General features: G+C 45.2%; 1 protein-coding gene across 4 annotated transcripts in view; it reads left to right on the top strand.

Annotated features, from left to right (window-relative positions):
* Positions 1-18,972, top strand: part of C10H6orf89 (chromosome 10 C6orf89 homolog) — a 33,263-nt gene extending 14,291 nt beyond the window's left edge. For all 4 annotated transcript variants that reach the window (XM_060021903.1, XM_060021904.1, XM_060021905.1 and 1 more), the window contains 5 exons: positions 5,600-5,754; positions 5,885-6,024; positions 7,186-7,315; positions 10,171-10,294; positions 13,168-18,972. In XM_060021903.1, the coding sequence (XP_059877886.1) occupies positions 5,600-5,754; positions 5,885-6,024; positions 7,186-7,315; positions 10,171-10,294; positions 13,168-13,262 (644 nt within the window). In that variant the 3' untranslated portion in view covers positions 13,263-18,972. The remainder of the gene's footprint in view (positions 1-5,599; positions 5,755-5,884; positions 6,025-7,185; positions 7,316-10,170; positions 10,295-13,167) is intronic.
* The last annotated feature ends 312 nt before the right edge of the window (positions 18,973-19,284 follow it).

The raw sequence follows: 19,284 nt of genomic DNA, 5'->3' as shown, positions 1-19,284 counted from the left end.
TCCAAGATGACTGAACTCTACATTAAAAGGTAACAATCTTAGCTTGAGTTTTCATGGTTTCCAAAGACCTTTTTTTTTTAAAAAAATTTAGTTTATATTGAAGCATAGTTGTTAACAATGTTGTGTTAGTTTCAGGTGTACAGCAAAGTGATTCAGTTATACATATACATATATCTATTCCACCCCTCTCCCCTGCCATGCCGCACGGCTTGCAGGATCTTAGTTCCCTGACCAGGGATTGAACCTGGGCCCTCAGCAGTTAAAATGTGGAGTCCTAACCACTGGACCACCAGGGAATTCCCTCCAAAGACATTTTTATTTGGAAAATAACATAAAACATTTACATACAGGGACTTCCCTGGCAGTCCAGTGGTTAAGACTCTGTGCTTCCAATGCAGGGGGCGAGGGTTCAATCCCTAGCAGGGAACTAGGATCCCACATGCCGTCCGGCGCAGCCAAAAAAAACGCTTACATACGAAAACAAAAAAAGAGGTATGAGATTTTTGATTTTTAAAAATATACTTCTAATGAAGTGAATTTTCTCACCTCTATCCCTCTAACTCTTCCACCCAAGCAGCCACTGGTAATAATTTGATATACATCTTTCTGAATTTTTCCATGGCTGTACAGATAGCTATACTTAATATCTACAAATATAAAATAGTTTTTGAGTCACACATGCAAGAAAGGGCTTATGTCCATATTTTTGGCTAGACACATTGTATTAGTTTCCAAGGCTGTCGTAACAGAGTACCAAAGGCAGGTGGGTTAAAACAGTAGAAATTAATTTTCTCACAGTTCTGGAGGCTAGAAGTCCAAAATCAAGGTGTTTTAGGGCTCTTCTCCTTCTCAACGGCTCTAGGGAAGAATCCTTCTTTGCCTCTTCCAGGTTCTGGTGGTTGCCATCAATCCTTGGCATTCCTTAGCTGTGGTAGCATAACTCCAGTCCCCATCTCTGCAGGGCCATCTTCCCACTGTGTGTCATTGTGCGTCCTCTCCTCTTCTAATAAGGACACCATTTAGATTGAAATTAGGACCAACCCTACTTCAGTATCACCTGATGTTTAATTACATCTGCAAGGACCCTATTTTCAAATATGGTCATCTTCTGAGGTTCCAGAAGGACTTCAATTTTAAGGGGGACGCTATTCAACCCAGTATACACACTTTTCAGGATTTTATATTATTCCATTCTGTGAGTATTCCATAATTGAACAGTTTCTAGATTTTTTACTATTATAAAAAAAAGACTTGGGACATTCATATACACACACTTTTATATACATACACTATTATTTCTGTAAGATAGATTCTTGGAAGTAGAATAGCTGGGTCAAAGATCAGTCACATTTTACATTTTAATAAATACTAACAAATTATCTATGTAAACTTACACCGATGTGTAACTTTTATTAACAGCATATGTAGATCATCAACACTGGATATTGCCGTTGTTTTGCCAGTCAAGAAACTGAAAAGTGGTATCTCACTTTAAGTCACCTTTTAGTGGAGTTGGATGTCTTTTCATGTGTTTCTTTTAGGCCATTTGTGTTTATTTTTCGTGAATTACTTGTTCATATTATCTACACAGAGAGAGCAAAGCAATGCCCTTTCCCTCTAGTCCTGCCCTCCTCATGTGTGGCACAAAGAGAGGCTCGAGCTCTCCAGTGACCCATGAGCAGTCAGAGGTGAGGGTCCTCAGGTCCACAGTCTGCCCAGTGTCTGTCACATGAGGCTCTTTCTCTGACTCTATCTGTGCCCTGAGGGGAGTATCCGCTGTAGATTTTAAGCCGTGACCATACTTCGTGATTCATTTGCATTACCCCAGCATGGGCACTTAAGTATTTCCCAGAGTTAATTTGTCAGGGGGCGGGTTGTTGCCTGTTGCCATTCTCACACATTTTCTCTTCTAGATGAACTTTAGAATGCCGTGGTCACAACCCCACCCCATCTGCACCTTCACCAGTAAGAGACTCTGATGGGATACTATCCAAGTTGTATTAAGGTTCATATATGTATTTTTTGAGTAGACTTGACATCTTTATGATATTTAGTCTTCCCATCGAGGATCATGGTATGATATGTTTATTTAGGTCTTATTTTATATCCTTCAGTAAAATTTTCTAGTTTTACCTTTCTTGTTAAATTTATTGCCAGTTTTTATCAATGAGATCATTTTCCATTTCCATTTTTAAATGATTATGGTCAGCACTGTAAGAACACTATTGATGTTTACATGTCTACAGATCTCTATCTTGTGTCCTGCCACCTTGTTAAATTATCTGTTATTGTTTTCTTTTCCTTTCTTGACTTTCTTTGGGTTTTCTTCCTCCACCTGCTTTTCACATATCTCTACCTGTTAATCCCAAGAATATCTAAAGCTCAGAATAAAACTAAAATAAGTTACAGTTAAAATAATCTCTTGATACCCTTAGGTTCAGAACTGCCTGCTACTAGCCCATGAAGCACCTCTGTATAAATTAGAAGAATTTCTCCTGACACTTTACTCTTATCTCCTGGGAAGATTGTCATAATTAATGGATTCATTTGGAATATGACACATTACTACAGAAAAATGTGATGATAAGTATATGCAGCTCTCCAGTGTCTCCCTTAGATGAGGAGCTCTTGCGCCATCTCAGCCTGCACAGACATTCTCCATAGTGCTGCTTAGAGCCATAGATGTGTTATCACTGCCTCCGGAATCACCCCTTTCTTCCCAAGCCCACTACCTCAGTTAAGACTCTCGTTATAGGGACTTCCCTGGCAGTCCAGTGGTTAAGACTCCGTGCTTCCAGTGCAGGGGTGTGTGGGATCAATCCCTGGTTGGGGAACTAAGATCCCACATGCTGCACATTGCGGCCAAAAAAAAATTTTTTTTTAAAAGAAAAAAGACTCTCGTATTTCACCTCTCATCACAGTACAACCCCTCCCTCCCCCAAAAAAGGACAAAAACAAAGTATAACCGGGTCTTCCTCTTCCCAGCCTCTCTCTTCCAGGACACCCTAGTCACAATCCAGAATAACCTTCCTAGAAGGAAGCCCTAGAAGTCCTCATCACGGTCTTCCTCAGCAGCCTCTCTCCTCTTATCCCCGCCCCACCGCATCCCCTGTGCTCTTCCCACTGCACCCAGGTGCCTCGGTAATTCCTCTTGCCTCTCAGTCTCAGTCTGCTCATCTGTAAAATGAGAATAGCGGTGCCTCCTCAGTAATTATGTGGTAAAGAGTAAACGATATATTACCTGCAGAAATGACTCGTATTGGGCTTGGCGCTGAGCACGTTAGTTTTCTTTCCGCTTCCTACCCCCTCCCTCACAAGTACTTTGGAAATGGAAATGCTGTATAATTGTAACATGTTGTTATGATTATTTATGCCTCATTGTATGTCCATTACCCAGAGTTCTTGTATTTTGGCAAGAATTCATCATATTTGACCTCTAATAAGGAACATTTGAAAATATTCCAGAAGGGGAAAAAAACACTTTAATTGCAGCCTGAGTATGCCACTGGAAAAAAAAAGCATACTGCAGCCTCAGTGTGCCACTGAAACAAGTTCCACGAAAGGGTTTTCTGCTGCCCCTGGAGGCTCATGGTGAACACTGTGTGTGCCAAGGTGTGCGTAGTCCCCTGGATGAGAAGAGTGGGTGGCAACTGCCTCAGGGAAACACAGGTTCTGTCTGCAGGAGATGGAGGATGCTCAGGAGACATGCTGAGAACAAACACAGCCCTCCCCTCCATGAGGATTTCTTATACTGCACGACTGCTGCCTTCTGCTGACTACAGAAAATGTTTTGTGGTTAAGAGTCGGTTTCCACATGTGTTTATTGGTTTAAAGAACTGACTTGGTTTCGGCCACATTTGGTTGTCTGTCGTCTTTTGTTGTAGGCTCTCTCCTGATTGGGTTTCCATTGGGTTTTAATCAGAACATGTGGTGAAACATTTTGGATTCAAATTAGAGTTTATCAGAAACATCTATCTCAATTCTCTAGCATATTTTTTTTACATGAAATGTTCTCTGTTAACTATAGCAGATTCAAGAAAACTGAGATGTTGGGATTCTGGGCAGTCAACAATGGCCACTCAAAAGACCTGCTATGTTACATTAGCCTCCCAGCATGTATGCTTCAAATACTAAAATTAAAGTGGTATATGGTTACGTTGTATCTGGTCCCTTAGAATTAGTTGTGAATAAAGTCAATCACAAACTCAATTATATGTAATGATTTAATATAAAGCAATTTAACGTTAAATATCTCAGTTCTTTTACTACTAATCAAATGAGTAAAAATATGAACATTTAAATGAACTAAAGGGAGATGGTGATTTGTTAGTTGAGGTATTTGAAAAGCCCCACTTGTTTGAAACACATGTGAACAGTTACAACTCTTTCTTGACCAATACAGTACTGTCTACTATACTTTAACTTTTATGTGTGACTCAGAACAGGAAGTTGTTGGTTAGAAAGCTACTACTTGTCTCTCTAAATCCCTTCTGTAAGCAATAAAGTAGCAGTGATATATGATAAAACTAGCAGAGTAAAATGTTAATGTTAGAACCTAGGTAGTGGATATACTGATATCTACTGCAAAATTCTTTCAACTTTACTGTATTCTGGAAATCTTTCATAATAAAATATTGGGGGAAAATTCATCTTAAAAAAAAAAGGAAAGAAACATCTATCTCAGAGAACACAGGTGAAACCCAGAATGGAACAGAAAGCAAACAAGAAATAATGTAATAATAATATGAACAGAATAGTCTCAGAGGGAAGGAACACAGAGAAACTGAGAAGAGCTGCATAGAAACAGAGCCAACCCCTCACAGAAGGACCAGAGAAAGGTGTGGGGAGCCAGCAAGCTGTCACATCAGGGTCTGGGTGGGGCATTCTTCTAGTTCTGACCAACCTGCAGTCCTTGGGGCTAGAAACCATGATTAGTAGCCCCTACCCACCCTGAGCTCGGACAGAGTGCTTAACGGGCAGATGCAGTTCACTACTCCAAAGATGGGCCCCTGAAAAGTCCTGTCTCTCCTTTCCATCCCTACTGTCTGTGCCCTTTTCTCAGTTTTCCTTCCCAGAGCCGTCCTGGCCTCCACTTGTACTTGTGAACCCAGGGCCTAGGGTGTCAGAGAAGACATGCATGCAGAGGGGCTCATCACTGACGATGGGACCACCCTTCCTGCCTGCCCCTCCCCCATGTGCTGTAGCCGGGTCAGACCTATGGGTTGCAGGTTAGAAAACGGTGGAAGAACTGCATCTCCAACCCCATGTCTCCAAATATAGCTCCTCAAACTGTTCGACTTCAGTTGTTGATTTCACTTAGGAGATACTTGTGTGTGTTAAAAAATATTTTCCACAAAGCCTAGAAGAGTATACAGAGAAAAGTACCTCTCCTTTCCACCTCTGGCCCCTAAGCCCTCTGTTCCCTTCTCTGGGGTTAATGTATTTGATATGTACCTTTTTTTTGATATGTACCTTTTCAGAGGTCACAGTGATAACACTGTTAGCTTTTAAAATTATTCTTATGTCTTTCTGCTTCCATTGCTGTGGCGACTAGATTTACCAGCTCTATCTGCTTTCTCCATATCTCATCCTCTCTCAGACTTTGACCCCTGGTGGACCAATGAGTGTGAGCAGAATGAGTCGGACCCCATCCCTGCCAACTGCACCGGCTGTGCCCAGAAATTACCCCTCAAGGTGATGCTCCTGGAAGACACCCCAAGGAAATTTGAGAGACTCCATCCTCTGGTGATCAAGGTGAGCAAGAAGGCAGATTCTCCCACTGATCGATTACCCATTTCATGGCTAGGAAACATCAAGCGCTGTGACATTCGTGATTAGTAATTCCGTGTTGTCTTGTTGCACTTTTGTTTTCTGCCTTGCCAAGACCGGACAACCCCTGTCATCTGAGGGGCTTCAGCACTTTTTGTGCCAGTACCCTGAGGTTGCAGAAGGCTTCACCGAAGGGTTTTTCACCAAGTGGTGGCGCTGCTTTCCTGAACGGTGGTTCCCGTTTCCTTACCCATGGTGAGTGTGGAAAGGGCCGCTCAGCGTGCATGTGTGCAGAGAGGGGGCAGACCAAATGTCAGAACCGTACTATGGATAATTACTGCCAAGACGCTACTATGCCCAGCACTGTGCAAGCACTTTACAATATACTCTTTAAGTCAAATGATACTCAGGGGTGCACTGTTGCAAACTTGATGAGAGAAAGTGGGTGAGTCCAAAGAGGTGTGTCAAGAGGGGCACCACTGTGGTGGACACCGAGATTGCCTGATAGACTCATAATTTACTTCTAAGTATGTGTTTAGCATTTGTGTTCATGCTGAGTGGGTCCTGAGCATTGAGGACTGCAGAGAGAGCACAAAGAATAAAAGGGAAAGTTATTTCTTGGCAGCCAGGCTGTGTGCCTTGGTACTGAGTATCTGTTACTCATTGGTGATGCTCATAATAGCTCTGGGAAGTAGGAATTATCACTGTCATTTTTCAGATCAGAAAAGTGGGAATCAGGTTAAGTACCTTGCTTAAGGTCACCCAGCCAGAATTGAGACCCAGGTCTATCTCCTTGTTCCTTGCTGTGTCCTATAGAAGACATGGTCTGTTTCTTCAGGTGAAGTTGTTTTCTAGAAGAAAAGGAAGGCCAGTTTACTTCTAGAACCATTCCAAAGAGAATTAAAACTGCTTTTTCAGGCCTTTTGTTGGATGATTTCTGTGCTTCTGCCTTTCTTTAAATGCCGTTTATTTACATGATCAAATACTCGGTGTAACAAGCTGATACAGGCTTCCTCCCTCATGCTGCTCCACCTCAGAAGGTTCACGACTTTTGCTTCCTCCTCCTCCCTTCTTCTATCTTGCCCTGTCTGCTGTTACTTCAGTCTCTTTGCCAAGAGAGGATGAATGGAGTGTTTCTTTTCTCCCTCTATATGTTGTTTTAGCTGGATTTTATAAACACCCCACCCACACAGACAAATCATGGCAGTAGAGTTTGTGTGTGTGTGTACATTTTACTATTAATTGATTTGGCATGACTGTTCTTCATGGACCTAATACTTCAGATATTGTCCTGACATTTTTCCCTCTTCACCCACCGCCCACAGTTTTCCCACCCTTGCCGAGCTCTCTGTTAGTCACGGAGTTAGGCTGGCTTGCCCAGTTTAACTACATTTTTCTCTTTTACACATTTTACAGGAGAAGACCTCTGAACAGATCACACCTTTTACGTGAGCTTTTTCCTGTGTTCACCTACCTGCCGTTTCCAAAAGAAGCCTCCTTGAAAAAGTGCTTCTTTCTTCAACCAGAACCTATTGTGGGGAGTAAGGTAGGAAATTTTGAGAGGACTTGGCTCTAGAATTTTTCTCATTTGGTACCTGGGCTGATGTCATAAAGCCTTCCCTGTGTGTCAACTTAGGGGGTGAATTGAGGGGTCAGCCACATAATCTAAAGTTCTCTCTTCCTCCTGCTTGCCAACAGACCTGACTTTTTACTGAAGACACACTTACAGAAAGTCTAGTTACCTTGCAGATGTATTTCCTGCCCTTAACACCTGGGGGCAAGTTACTTTTCTATATTAAAGGAAGTAAAATCCTAAAATTTGAAGGGTCCTGAGCATCCCGTTAGTCTGACTTCCCTACCTCCAAGTAGAAAGCAGGCAGACTATGAATGAATAGTATGTAAATGAATAGTCCAGCTTACTCATTTTATAGAGAAGGAAACTGAGCCCCAGAGAGAGTGTCATTTGCCCAAGGACACAGCAAGTTAATAAGAGGTCTCTCCTCACCCTCCACTCCCAGGTTGGCTTTCCCCAGAAAAAAACAAATGAGAAACTTCAGATAGAGAACCGGGAAAGCAAAAAGCTTGGGAGCATGGAGAGGTTTGGGAATAAAAAGGCTGACAAGCCTGTGCCTGAGGCAGGCAGCCCAGTGTGTGTGGTAGTGGTTCTCATCTCAGTCCGTGGCCAAGTACCCAGAGCCCACATTTACCGTCTCTGGGGCCAGCGGACTGGGCATAGCTGTTCTGTGTTTGTGTCTGTTTACTTTTCTCTGAATTGCTCTTTTTTTGAGTCTCATTCCTGAAGAAGGTTTTTGAGCCTGCATTGGTTTGGAATAATTAAAAGGATGAATTTTCCTTTATTAAAAAATTAAATTTGCTGAACTGTGACCCTACCAACTCTGGGTTGTGTCTTTAACCTCCTGACACTATTGTTTGGCTCCAATTTGCTGAATCGTGTTAAAGGAATTTCAAAGCCTTTAAAAACAATCCTTCCATCTAGAAGTAAGAACTTCTGTCTGCCAGCTGTAGGGTGGAGGTGCTGGGCTGTTGCCTCAGATTTTAAAGAAGTTTATCCTGCTGTTTTCGGCTAGAACTCGGGGGCCTAGTATGATTTCATCTTCATAATTATGATATAATTCTGGGTGAGGGCCTTGATCTTTATCTTGGGTTTTCCCACTTGAACCTTAAGTTAATTTCACCAGTCTGCTTAACAGGGACACCAAGGAGCCCAGCCAAAGGGTTAAATACACAGTTACACAGACTGTCAGAGTCATCTTGTTGCAGTTCTCAAGGATGTTTTGGGAAGGGGAGTGGCCCAAATAGTCAAAAATCCTGAGAGTCTGATTTCTTAGAGCATCTGTTCCCCACCCTGGCCCAGGCTGTCCTTCCTCCACAGCCTTGTTACTCCTCCCTTGGTCCACATCCCTGTGCCCTGGACCCTGGTAAAGTCACATGTCTGTGGGCCCAGAATTCAAGAGGAAGCCTTGGGATAGAAGATAAGCAGCAGGGGGCTGATTGTTGAGAGGCCCTGGTGGAAGGGGTGAGGGGCTCCAAGGCCCACTTTACCCACCCCACGGTGTTGCCTAGGGCTGGCCCACTCCATCCCGTTGTCAGTTCCTCCTCATCCTGAATGTGGAGGAACATGGTCCCACCCCCCTCAGGCCTATATGAAACAGAGATACATCCACTTATTTTTGTCTTCTGGGATTTTTTCAAGACTGCATATGTCAGGGCTTCTGCCAGTGTTACTACCAGTTAGTCACAGGCCAGCTCAAGACACTAGTCCTCCTTCTGTCACTATAGCAGCAGTTGAAATGGCTCTAGCATTTCCATGGACACAGAGTCATGGCCAGGGCCTGTGGGAGCAACCAAGAGACCAGGGTTGGGAAGCAGGAGAAGATAGGGCCACATCCCAAGGCTCTAGAGGACCCAAGCGGTGAAGGAAAAACCAGGATGTGGCCCAGGGAGTCAGACTTCTTACCCCTGCTTTATAAGGGCATATAAAGAGCTTCCCTAGAGGGCAGGGGCTGGGAGGAGGGGGAAGAGGGGAGGGAACGGGAGACGCTAGGGTTTTCTCTCACCATCTAGACAGGAAGAGAAGCCTGAGCAAGACCAACCTCTCCCTTTATCTCTACTCCCTGCCCCTCCCCAACCCCAGGGTTCACAGCTCTACCTGGTGCACAGCAGGTTGCACCTAATGCCTGTTGGTAGCAGTATTATGCCCTCAGGAGTGCAGTAGTTACCTGTGTAGGTGTATATCCTGTTATCTCCTTAGCTTTCAAAATCAGAGGCTGATCTTACTGTCATTAGTTTTTAATCAGTAGCAACATGTATCTGCTCACTTGAGTCTTGCCAAAAAGTATAAACTTGAACTTGCTGCTGTCAAAAGCCTAACAGTAAGTGATAATGTTCCATGGACCGTTGTCCGAAGGATATGCAAACTACCTATCTGGGTCAAACCAGACCCTCAGAAGATTGCCTATTTAGATCACCACGTGTTGGCCTCTGCTAGACTTTTGTTAAAATACAATTAGATACTTTGCCTTTGACCTGCTTTGAAACTGTGGCTAGAAATAGTTGTGAATTATGAAGCTCGTGCCGTTTCTGCTACAGGGCTGTCATTGAGGATGCTGCCCACAAAACTACACGATGTCTCTTTAGGAAAAACCATAGAAGAAATCTTACCCTGGTCTCAGTACCGGGAGATGCCATACTTAGGAGGAACTAGTTTGTTTTTGGACGTAACTGTGAATTGTGTTCTTGGTACTGTTTTCCTCTTTGCTTAGGCTGCGAGGAAGCTCAGAGCCATATATGTAAGAGTTTTTGTGTATTACTGTCCCGTGCTCAGGGGTTTTATTTTGTTTTCCTTTCCTTCCTTTTCTTCCCCCATGTCTTTTCCTCCAGATGCATAGGATGCATGACCTGTTTACCATTGGCAGCGGCGAGGCCATGTTGCAACTCATCCCTCCCTTCCAGTGCCGAAGACATTGCCAGTCCATGGCGATGCCACTAGAGCCAGGGGATATTGGTAGGTGGAGCCTCCGGCGGGCAAGGTCACTGGAGGGTGTTTTTACTTTTTAACTCAAAAAACATTCTAAAAATTAAATATTGCCTTCACAAAGATTCATTAAGTAGAGTCAAAATAGCATTCTTTTATTAAAAACGTCAATATTTATGCTTAGATGTAGTGAGAAAATGTAGCAGAGAGAAATGTCTTGTATGCACATTTAGAATGTATGTGTCCATTGGCTTTATTTATTTACTTTTTTGGCCACACCACGTGGCTTGTGGGATTTTAGTTCCCCGACCAGGGATCGAACCCAGTTCCTCAGCAGTGAGAGCATGGAGTCCTAACCACTGGACTGCCAGGGAATTCCCTCCATTGGCTTTAGAGATTTCAATTTAGAAAGAATTATTATGGGGAGTATTTAGAGTGATCCTTTATTTTACGGATAAGGAGACTGAGATCCAGAGAGGAGAGGTGACCACCTCAAGGCCCCACCATCAGTTAGGCAAAGCATCAGTGTTAAGTGACTCCTTTCACTGAGTCAGGCCAGATGAGGTACAGTTCAGATTTGAGGAAAGCCTTTCTGTGCCTATTTTGCTAATAAAATGATGCAGGCAGGATGTAAGGGCAGCAGCCATCCAAGGAAATACTGCCTCCCGTGTGTGTCCCACAGCCAGGTCACAGCCTCACAGTCATCACTCACCCTTGGCTCCATGATTTCCCAATGTGACTTGTTCTGTACCTGATATTCTAAAAATCCGTTCCAAAGACACAGCCTTGAATCAACTGCTGTCAGTAGCTGTCAGTTTGACAGTGGAATTTCCTTGGCAGAAGCACATAAATCAGCAAGCATCACCATCATCCTCCTTGTTTTTCTTGCCTCACAAAACCCAGGGGAGCCCTGGAGTTCCTGGCAGAGCCCAGGCTGGTTTTCCAGTTGATTTCTTTTAATTTTATCTATTCGGAAGACCCCAATCCCTAGAAACCTCTCATCTTATTTGGAGGTCGGATGCAGACTGCGAACTGCCAAACTTTAACCCAACCAAGTTACATAACTTTTATTTCCATTTAAAAATGAAAAAATAAAAATAATGCACAAATTAAGCATTAACCGATAATGGAGCACAGCTGGTCTGGCACTTGAGAATTACTGCGGAAAAGAGGATTCTTATGTGGAAATTATTCCAAAACCGTCTTCCTTTAGTGGAGTGACGCTGCACAAGTCTGTATGGCATTCTGGGTTTGGAGTGTGTAGTTGTGCTTGAAAAAGTTTCTGTCTTATGTTCTACAAATGCCTGACAGTTCAGACAACTACAGAAACACTTGAGTTATCCAAATTCCATGTTTTCGGCTCCCACAAGCATCCAGAATGCCAATTATAGAATTAGGGAAAAAGAAAAAAAGATGGGTGAGTGGTGTGATCCAAGAAGCTTTGCGCCACAAAGGCTGCTACGGCTGGTCCAGAACAGCTTAAAATCCAGAGCCTGTTGCTTGTTGTGCTGTGACCAGCAGACTGCTGACCAGAGGGGAAAGAGCCCTGTGGTCGGCAGTGTCCATGAAGGCCAGCACATGACAGGAACGTCGAGAACTAATGGAGACCGACCAGAGCAAGGGGAAGCGGGCAAGTCAGGAGAAGAGTGGAGGTGGAGAGGGCAGAGGAGGACAGTGGACACTTGAAGCAGCGGCAGAAATAGAAGCAGTGGCCGCAGCTGCCACAGTGAAAAATGAGGGCAAGAAAGCAGACCCTGACAGTGGAGGAGACTAATTTAGTGGCTGTAGGACAGGTGGCAGCTCCTGCACCTAAGAGACCCTTAAGAATAGCACTGTGAGAAGCAGGTTCTGTGTTTTTTGACAAAATAAGCATTATCCTGTGAAAGCGGAGGGGAAGGGGATCACCAGAAAACCTGTGACGGGCGGCGTTTTCAAGAATGACGTGGGTGTCAGTCGGGCATCAGAGGTTGATGCTGGTGAGCCCACACACCTGCCATGATGGTACAGTCACGGCTCGTAGTAACCTTTCTGGAGTCACCAAGTAGAGGGCACATCCGTTCAGCGCTGTCAGTTTAAAGATGGGTGGTATATATCATTCTCTAGAAATGTTTCCATCAGGAAGTTATTGAAGTGTTAAAATTGTGTAACTTTACCTTCCTAGCCTATTCCTGTCGCTCAAATGATATAGGTCAGTGTTTCCTAATCGATTCTTCGGATCACTCATGACCCTAGGGGGCAAACAGGAGCCCCTTGGAGAGACCCTTGGCAAATAGGGCTCTTGAGTCATTGACTTTGGGAAATGCCTGTCTTGTTGAAACATAGTATACATTAGTGTACAAAAGGCTCTGAGAAGCCTTGGAGAAATCCAGTGTTTTTCAAACTTACTTGACCAGGGAACCCTTTTTCCTTGGACTATTTTATGGGATGCTACTGTCTGCAGAATACAATTTAGGAAATACTGGTTTGGGTTAATCTGGAAGTTCTGTAATGAGACCATATTATGTATAACCTCAGGAGAATTGGATAGGGGGTCCTGGCGCCCCTCAGAACCCGTTCTGTCTTCTTGCTGAGAAAAATGAGACCTGAGAATTGATGTCCCATATCAGCCTTATCTAGAGCATCCTGCTTTTGTAAACCTGCTGAATGGTGATTCACAATTACCCAGGTGAGGGCTGGTGATGAAGCACTTTGGTTCATAGTGGCTCCCATTGGCTGTCAGGTTACAGAGACGACTGATAATAACTGGGGATACTTATGCCAGGAAGAGCTAAAAGACCTCCAGAGCAAGCATTGCCTCTGAGTCTGTAGGTGAATCTGAGGGCAGCTCTGGTGGGCCTGCCTTGCTCGTGCCCACGGGTAGGCCTGACATTCACATGCTTCCCTTGTTCGTGTCTCCCTTCAAGGCTATGCTGGCGCCACCCACTGGAAGGTCTACATTATAGCCAGAGGGGTCCAGCCTTTGGTCATTTGTGATGGAACCGCCCTCTCAGAACTGTAGGAAACAGAACTAAAGGAACAGGTTTGAGAGCTGAAGACCGGATCGAAAGGGGGAAAATAAAAACAAAAAACGATGAAACCACTTTACAGGGGTTGGTTGCTTAGTTGCCTGCCCTGTGCATGCGTGTGTGAGCCAGTTGTGTGCTGGAAGCAAAGGCCAGAGCCCAGCCCTCCCAACTCTTCCAGCCCAGTTGCTTGGCCAGGACCTTGCCAATACCCATCTGTGAGAGACTGGCCTCTTCCAGGCCTTTTGGCACCAAAGCCTTGAGGCTGCCCTTCAGGCAGGGAGCACGGTCGATACCTTCCCTCACTTGCATGACATGATCCCCTCTGCTGGCTCCCTGGCCACGAGAGGGCAGTCACCAGGTCCTGACTTTAGAGCCATCCTCTACCAGGTGGGCCTGCCTGTCCTCTCTTCCTGGTCACACCACCCTGTACTTTTTTTGGAAAGCCATGGATGATTAAAGAAGTCATTGCAGTTTCCCAAGCAGAATGGAATCTAGAACCGGTGAAAAAGGATCAAATAACCTCAAACTGCACTCAAGAAGTGCACTTCTTTCCCAGTGTCCATGGCTCTTGGAGTATCAGCGATGCCAATGCCAGGTCGGAGTCTGATTGTAATTGAAATGGTAATTCCTAAGGTAATTCTTGTCTCCATTCTATCAGTTCTTATGCCTCTCCCCTCCCTCCCCTTCTCCCTTGCCTATCTGGATGGCTTCTCAGAAGTTGAGCTCCTGGTCTCCCTCCCTTGGATGGGCCAGCGCCCTTTACTGCTGAGGCAGCACTGCTCTTGTCAACTATGTTGCTTTTACCAAATGTCTTCGGAGCGGGAGAGGGTGCCTCCCCGGGTTTGATCTTTAGGGTCCAACTTTCTGCAGGAAAGATGTTTTACAGACGTGTCAAGCTGATGTTGTAATGTGGTTGGGGAAGGAACTCCAGACCCAGAGTCTTGGCCAGCTGGGCGTACGACTGTGTGACCCTCTGTCTTGAAATGATTTCTCTCTCTGTACTGGGAGCCAAGGTGAGGTGTTTTTATTTTTTGTGAAATTATAAAATCATGTTCTTTTTTTTTTTTTTTTTTTTTTTTTTTTTTTTTTTGCGGTACGCGGGCCTCTCACTGTTGTGGCCTCTCCCATTGCAGAGCACAGGCTCCGGACGCGCAGGCTCAGCAGCCATGGCTCACGGGCCCAGCCGCTCCGCGGCATGTGGGATCTTCCCGGACCGGGGCACAAACCCGTGTCCCCTGCATCGGCAGGCGGACTCTCAACCACTGCGCCACCAGGGAAGCCCAAATCATGTTCTTTTGATTGGATGATTCACTATGCTCATTGTTTTCCCCAAGTGCTTTTAGTGTGTCTTAAGTGTGTAAAGAAGGACACTCTTTTCTTGTTTCCTTTTTCCCTTTATTATTCCTTTATCGACTCTTAAAAATCTGGCTTCTGAAAATGCCATTGCCAAGTTGAAGAAAAAGCAAACCACACTGCAGCCCTGGTTCTGAACTGCAGAAATCAAACAGATACTGGAGGTGTCTGTGTCGAGTTACAGACCAGAGGCAGACAGTGGTGAGGGAAGAGGGTGGGTGTGACTCCTTATGGGGTCTTCATCCTTGCAGGCACCCCTGCACCTTGTCCCCAGGCCCTCTTTCTCTACACATCTCACGAGCAGCAGTGAGGATCGTCAGGTGCTTGAGTGGCCTATGTGTGGGCTTGTAAAGGACATGGAGGGTTCGCAGAGTCCAGGGTGGAAAAGCTCAGAGCTTCCTCCATGGTCTTGAGTGAAACTAGGATGAATTGTACCTGAGGGAATTTTTCCTTAAAAGAATCAGGCCTTGTGTGAATTGATACAGGAAAAACAAAACTTTGTGTCCATATGAAAGTCATGCTGCTAAGCAGTTACAATTTAAGAGGTTTTAGATCAGAGAGATCATTTGGAGGCCAGCTTTGTGCAAGTTTTTTGAGCCTTTCCAGTGTCCTTACCCCTACTGCATAAGGGGAAGGTTTATACATAAACAAGTTCTTCAGAGGCCTCTCAGCGTTTTTCTTAAATTAGGTCCTCTGGGTTAACAAAAGACAGGGTTCCTTAGGAGCAAAGTAACTGTTTTGTTGATGGAAATTTCTGTTTTTATGAATTACCCTGTGTTCCTTCCCCATTTTACTCCAGCCCTTTACACCTTAAATGTTCATAAAATACCTTCCTCAGCTCAAAACTGAAAAACCCTTGTATGTGTTGGTGTTCTGAGTCATCCTCTGGGAGGTCCCCTGAGCTGTCTACAGTTCAACAAAGAATGGTATGGCAGCAGATAAGTAGAGACTTTTTAAAATCATTTAAAAATCTGTCCAGTTCAGAATTGAATATAGATTTATGTTAGGGGAGAAGTTCTCCAAAGAGGTTTTCCACTTTTAATTACTGGATACTGAGAAGTAATTCACCTTTTTCTCAAGGTAATTCTGAAAAGCAGAATCTACCACTGACCAATCAATGATCAATGGGTTGCCGGCCAATTCCTTTCTAGTTATCCAAGTCTTTGTGTGAGGGTGCCGCAGGATCTCCCCTGCTCACCTAGCTCTCAGCTCCTCCATTGAAGCAGCAAAAGTCCCTCCACGTTTCCCGGTGTGGGAAAAGGGTCATAAAGATGAGGAAACAGGGTCGGGGGGCTGGTGGGACCACATAACTCCCCATCTCTACCACCACAGTAAGAGCAAAACCGCAGAGCTTGCTTTAAACAGAGGGACTTGCTCTCGTGAATTTGAGTTGTTTAGTAAGAGGTCACATGGCGGTGACCTCCGCGCATGGGTTAGGTTCCCTTTCTTGTCAGCTCCCAGAGCAGAGGCTCGTGTCCCCAGATTTCAGCTCTCAGGGGAGAAAGGCTGCTTTGACACCAGTTTGAAGTATTATATCCAGGTGTCCTGAGGTCCCCAGGAGTCAGGTGTTGAACAGACTCTACACCTGTTCTGGCTTATGAAGAGAGGTAGAACTTATCCTCTCGCCACTCTCAATTTTTCAAGGAAAGGAGAGAGTGAAATAACTGGTTTATGAAAACAGAATCTGCCTCTTCGGCAAAATACAAAACGTCTATGAAGTGGACAAATTTGGGGTCATTTTCTGAGAGAAAGAAATAGTAACATTTGTCCAGTCCATTCCAGCTTGAGTGTCTCGAGGGGCTTCCCTGGTGGCACAGTGGTTTAGAATCCGCCTGCCAATGCAGGCGACATGGGTTCAAGCCCTGGTCTGGGAAGATTCCACATGCCGCAGAGCAGCTAAGCCCATGCACCACAGCTACTGAGCCCGTGCGCCACAACTACTGAGCCTGCGCGCCTAGAGCCCGTGCTCCGCAACAAGGAGAAGCCACCGCAATGAGAAGCCCATGCACCACAGAGAAAAGTAGCCCCTGCTCGCTACAACTAGAGACAGCCCGTGTGCAGCAACAAAGACCCAACACAGCCCAAAAAAAAAAAAATTAATTAATTTAAAAAAAAAGTGTCTCGATATACATGATCTCTGATCTTTTGTCAGTCCTGTAAAGCAGGTATTAGATCCTCATTTTACAAGTAAAGAAACAGGACAGTCCTGGGGCTGAGGACTGTCCTGTAGATGGCTGGTTCCACCAATAATGGTTCCACATTATTTTCCTGCTACAGCAAGTATGGTGCCCAGGAATGAAGCTGTGGGTTTAATTGACTCAGGTGTGCCCAGCCAGGTAGGAGAACCTAGGGGCAGGGTCAGCAAGCCGGGAACTCTTCAGGGTTTGTTTTCAAAACTGTTTTAGCCAGAAATGGAGAGAATCTAACAGATGACTTTTGTAAAAAGCCTTTCACTTTTTCCCTCCCCATCTGAAAGCTCTTTTAAGAGTGAATGTGGCTGGAACACAACCATGTCCAGCCATCTTCCCATCACCACAAGTTTCCAGATGTGTGACCAGAAGAAGGACTCTGCCCAATTCCGGTTGTGGGTCCCCTTGGAGTTTACATCACTTGTTTTTGAGTTCTCGGTTTTCTATTCCCTTCTTCCAAAACCCAGCATACACCTCAGCGTAGGAACAATTATTTTAAAACAAAATAGTTCCTCAGCTGCAGGTGATGGCCTCAATCATTTTAGTACAGTCTAGATGATATTTTGCTCATTAACCAGTGCCTTCCATTGTGAAAATTCAAAACCTCAAAGCAGATGTTTGCTTCTCATCTAATCCTTGTCCAGCAGAAGGCCAGGTCGTAGGGGAAAGTGAAGTCTGGTTGCAAGGAGAAAGACGCTCTTGTCTACCTTTTGAGAATCAATTATTAAACAGGAATCTCTTAGGCTTTTGAGTTCTCCTATCGATGGAAGAAAAACTCTCCTGAGTTACAAGTTCCACACTCATTAACTTTCATTTTTAAACTTTTTCACCCACTAAAATTGGTTGAAGGACGGGAGTGCCAGAGATGTGCTTTAAAATAGCATTTTGGTTTGAGAGCCTCTCCACGTTTGGACCTGCGTATATTGGGTCCAGAGCAGACGCATATCTGAGCCAGGAGGCTATGAAGGTCAGGCGCTTATGGAGAGAGCCCTGTCACAAATGAAAAATGGGAGGCTCTGGGAACGTGCTGTGTCGCCATCAGCCTCCCCATATCTCCAGCAGCTTCTTCTGCAAAAGCATCTCAGAGAAGATGGACGGGCGGTCTCCCTTGTGCACCACATCCGAGTCCACCCACCGGGCGCAACGTGGCTTTAAGTGCTGGCCTTGGTGAGAAACCTTCCAGCCAGCTCGTCTATGGTCCAGGTCCTCTAGTGTCTGGTTTCCCTGTCCTGCGTAATTTAAGCATTAGAGCTATAAATCTGTTATTTCTCCCTCTCTGGAGACTGTGAAATGTCCAGCCCTCTTCAGAATAGTAGAGAGAAGAAATGTTAACTGCAAGTGGAGGCCTGGAACCGTCCAGACATGGTGGGGCTGCCCACAGGCCATTCCTCCTGTCTTCATGCAGCTGAAATCTGTCAGTCAGCCCACATCAATCCAAGAGTGAGCCACAGCTGCAAGCACCCGTGCTGAGGAGGGAAACCAATTTAGAGTTTCAGACAGAAATTGGAGTGTTGGGACATCTGCTTTGTGCCAGGCATAATTGTCCTCATTATTCCTAACAACAGCTCTGTGGGGTAGGTGAGGTCAGCAGTGTCCCACCCTTCAAACTTCAGCCCCTCAGAGCACTTCCAGCCTGTCAAGGAACAAACTCGCACTTAACCTATGAAAATTGGTGACGGAAACTGACAGACCTGTGGCATTCCCAGAGAAGCCCCAGCCTCATAGGCGACTTTCCCTCCAAACTTCTCTCCATAGTTTCACCCTCAGAAAAGTGCTGGCTGTGGTCTCTTCCTCCCCCTCCCTCCTGGGGAAAGGTCAGTAACAGACGCCTAGGCTGGGGGAGAACACTGGAGAGGCAAAGGGAAGCAGGAACTCAGTGCTCAGCCTCTTCCCCGCCGCCATCAGGGACGGGAGCCAGGACGGCTGCAGCTCGTCTTCAGGGAACCAGGGTGGTGGGCCTGGGTGGTCCCAGTGAGCAGAGGAAGGGGGACACCTGTTCCGCCACGAGTGCCCCAAATGGTCTAAGCTCTTACTCTGTGTTCAGTGTGGAATGTTGACCATAACTTAATGTCCTGCAAACTTGTAAAGAATGTATGTAAATTAGAGTTTTATGTAACAAAAATTTTTACTTTTTGCAATTAAAAGTGTGTACATTGGTTGATAAGAACTTTCCTGTACTTGATGTCATTCTTTGGTTTCCAGTTTTCTCTTCGCCCATAACTCGGAGACTTGTAGCCACATCCTACTCGTGAGGCAGGCCTCAAGGCTCTTCTGTGGGCCTCCGGGTTACCTGTCCACATGGGCCTTGGTCCTTCTAACACCTACACCCGGCTTTGTACTCGCCTGCGTTCACAGATTCTTCTGTTATCCCTGTTCTAACCCTTTGCCCACAATGACTTCTGATCTCCTGTTCCATGAGTTCTCAAACCTCAGTCCTCCTGTTAATACTCTCCCCTGTTCTTGCACTCTGCCC

Source organism: Delphinus delphis, chromosome 10, assembly GCF_949987515.2.
Source record: "Delphinus delphis chromosome 10, mDelDel1.2, whole genome shotgun sequence".
Taxonomy (NCBI): Eukaryota; Metazoa; Chordata; class Mammalia; order Artiodactyla; family Delphinidae; genus Delphinus; species Delphinus delphis.
This window is presented reverse-complemented; position numbering and strand designations above follow the sequence as displayed.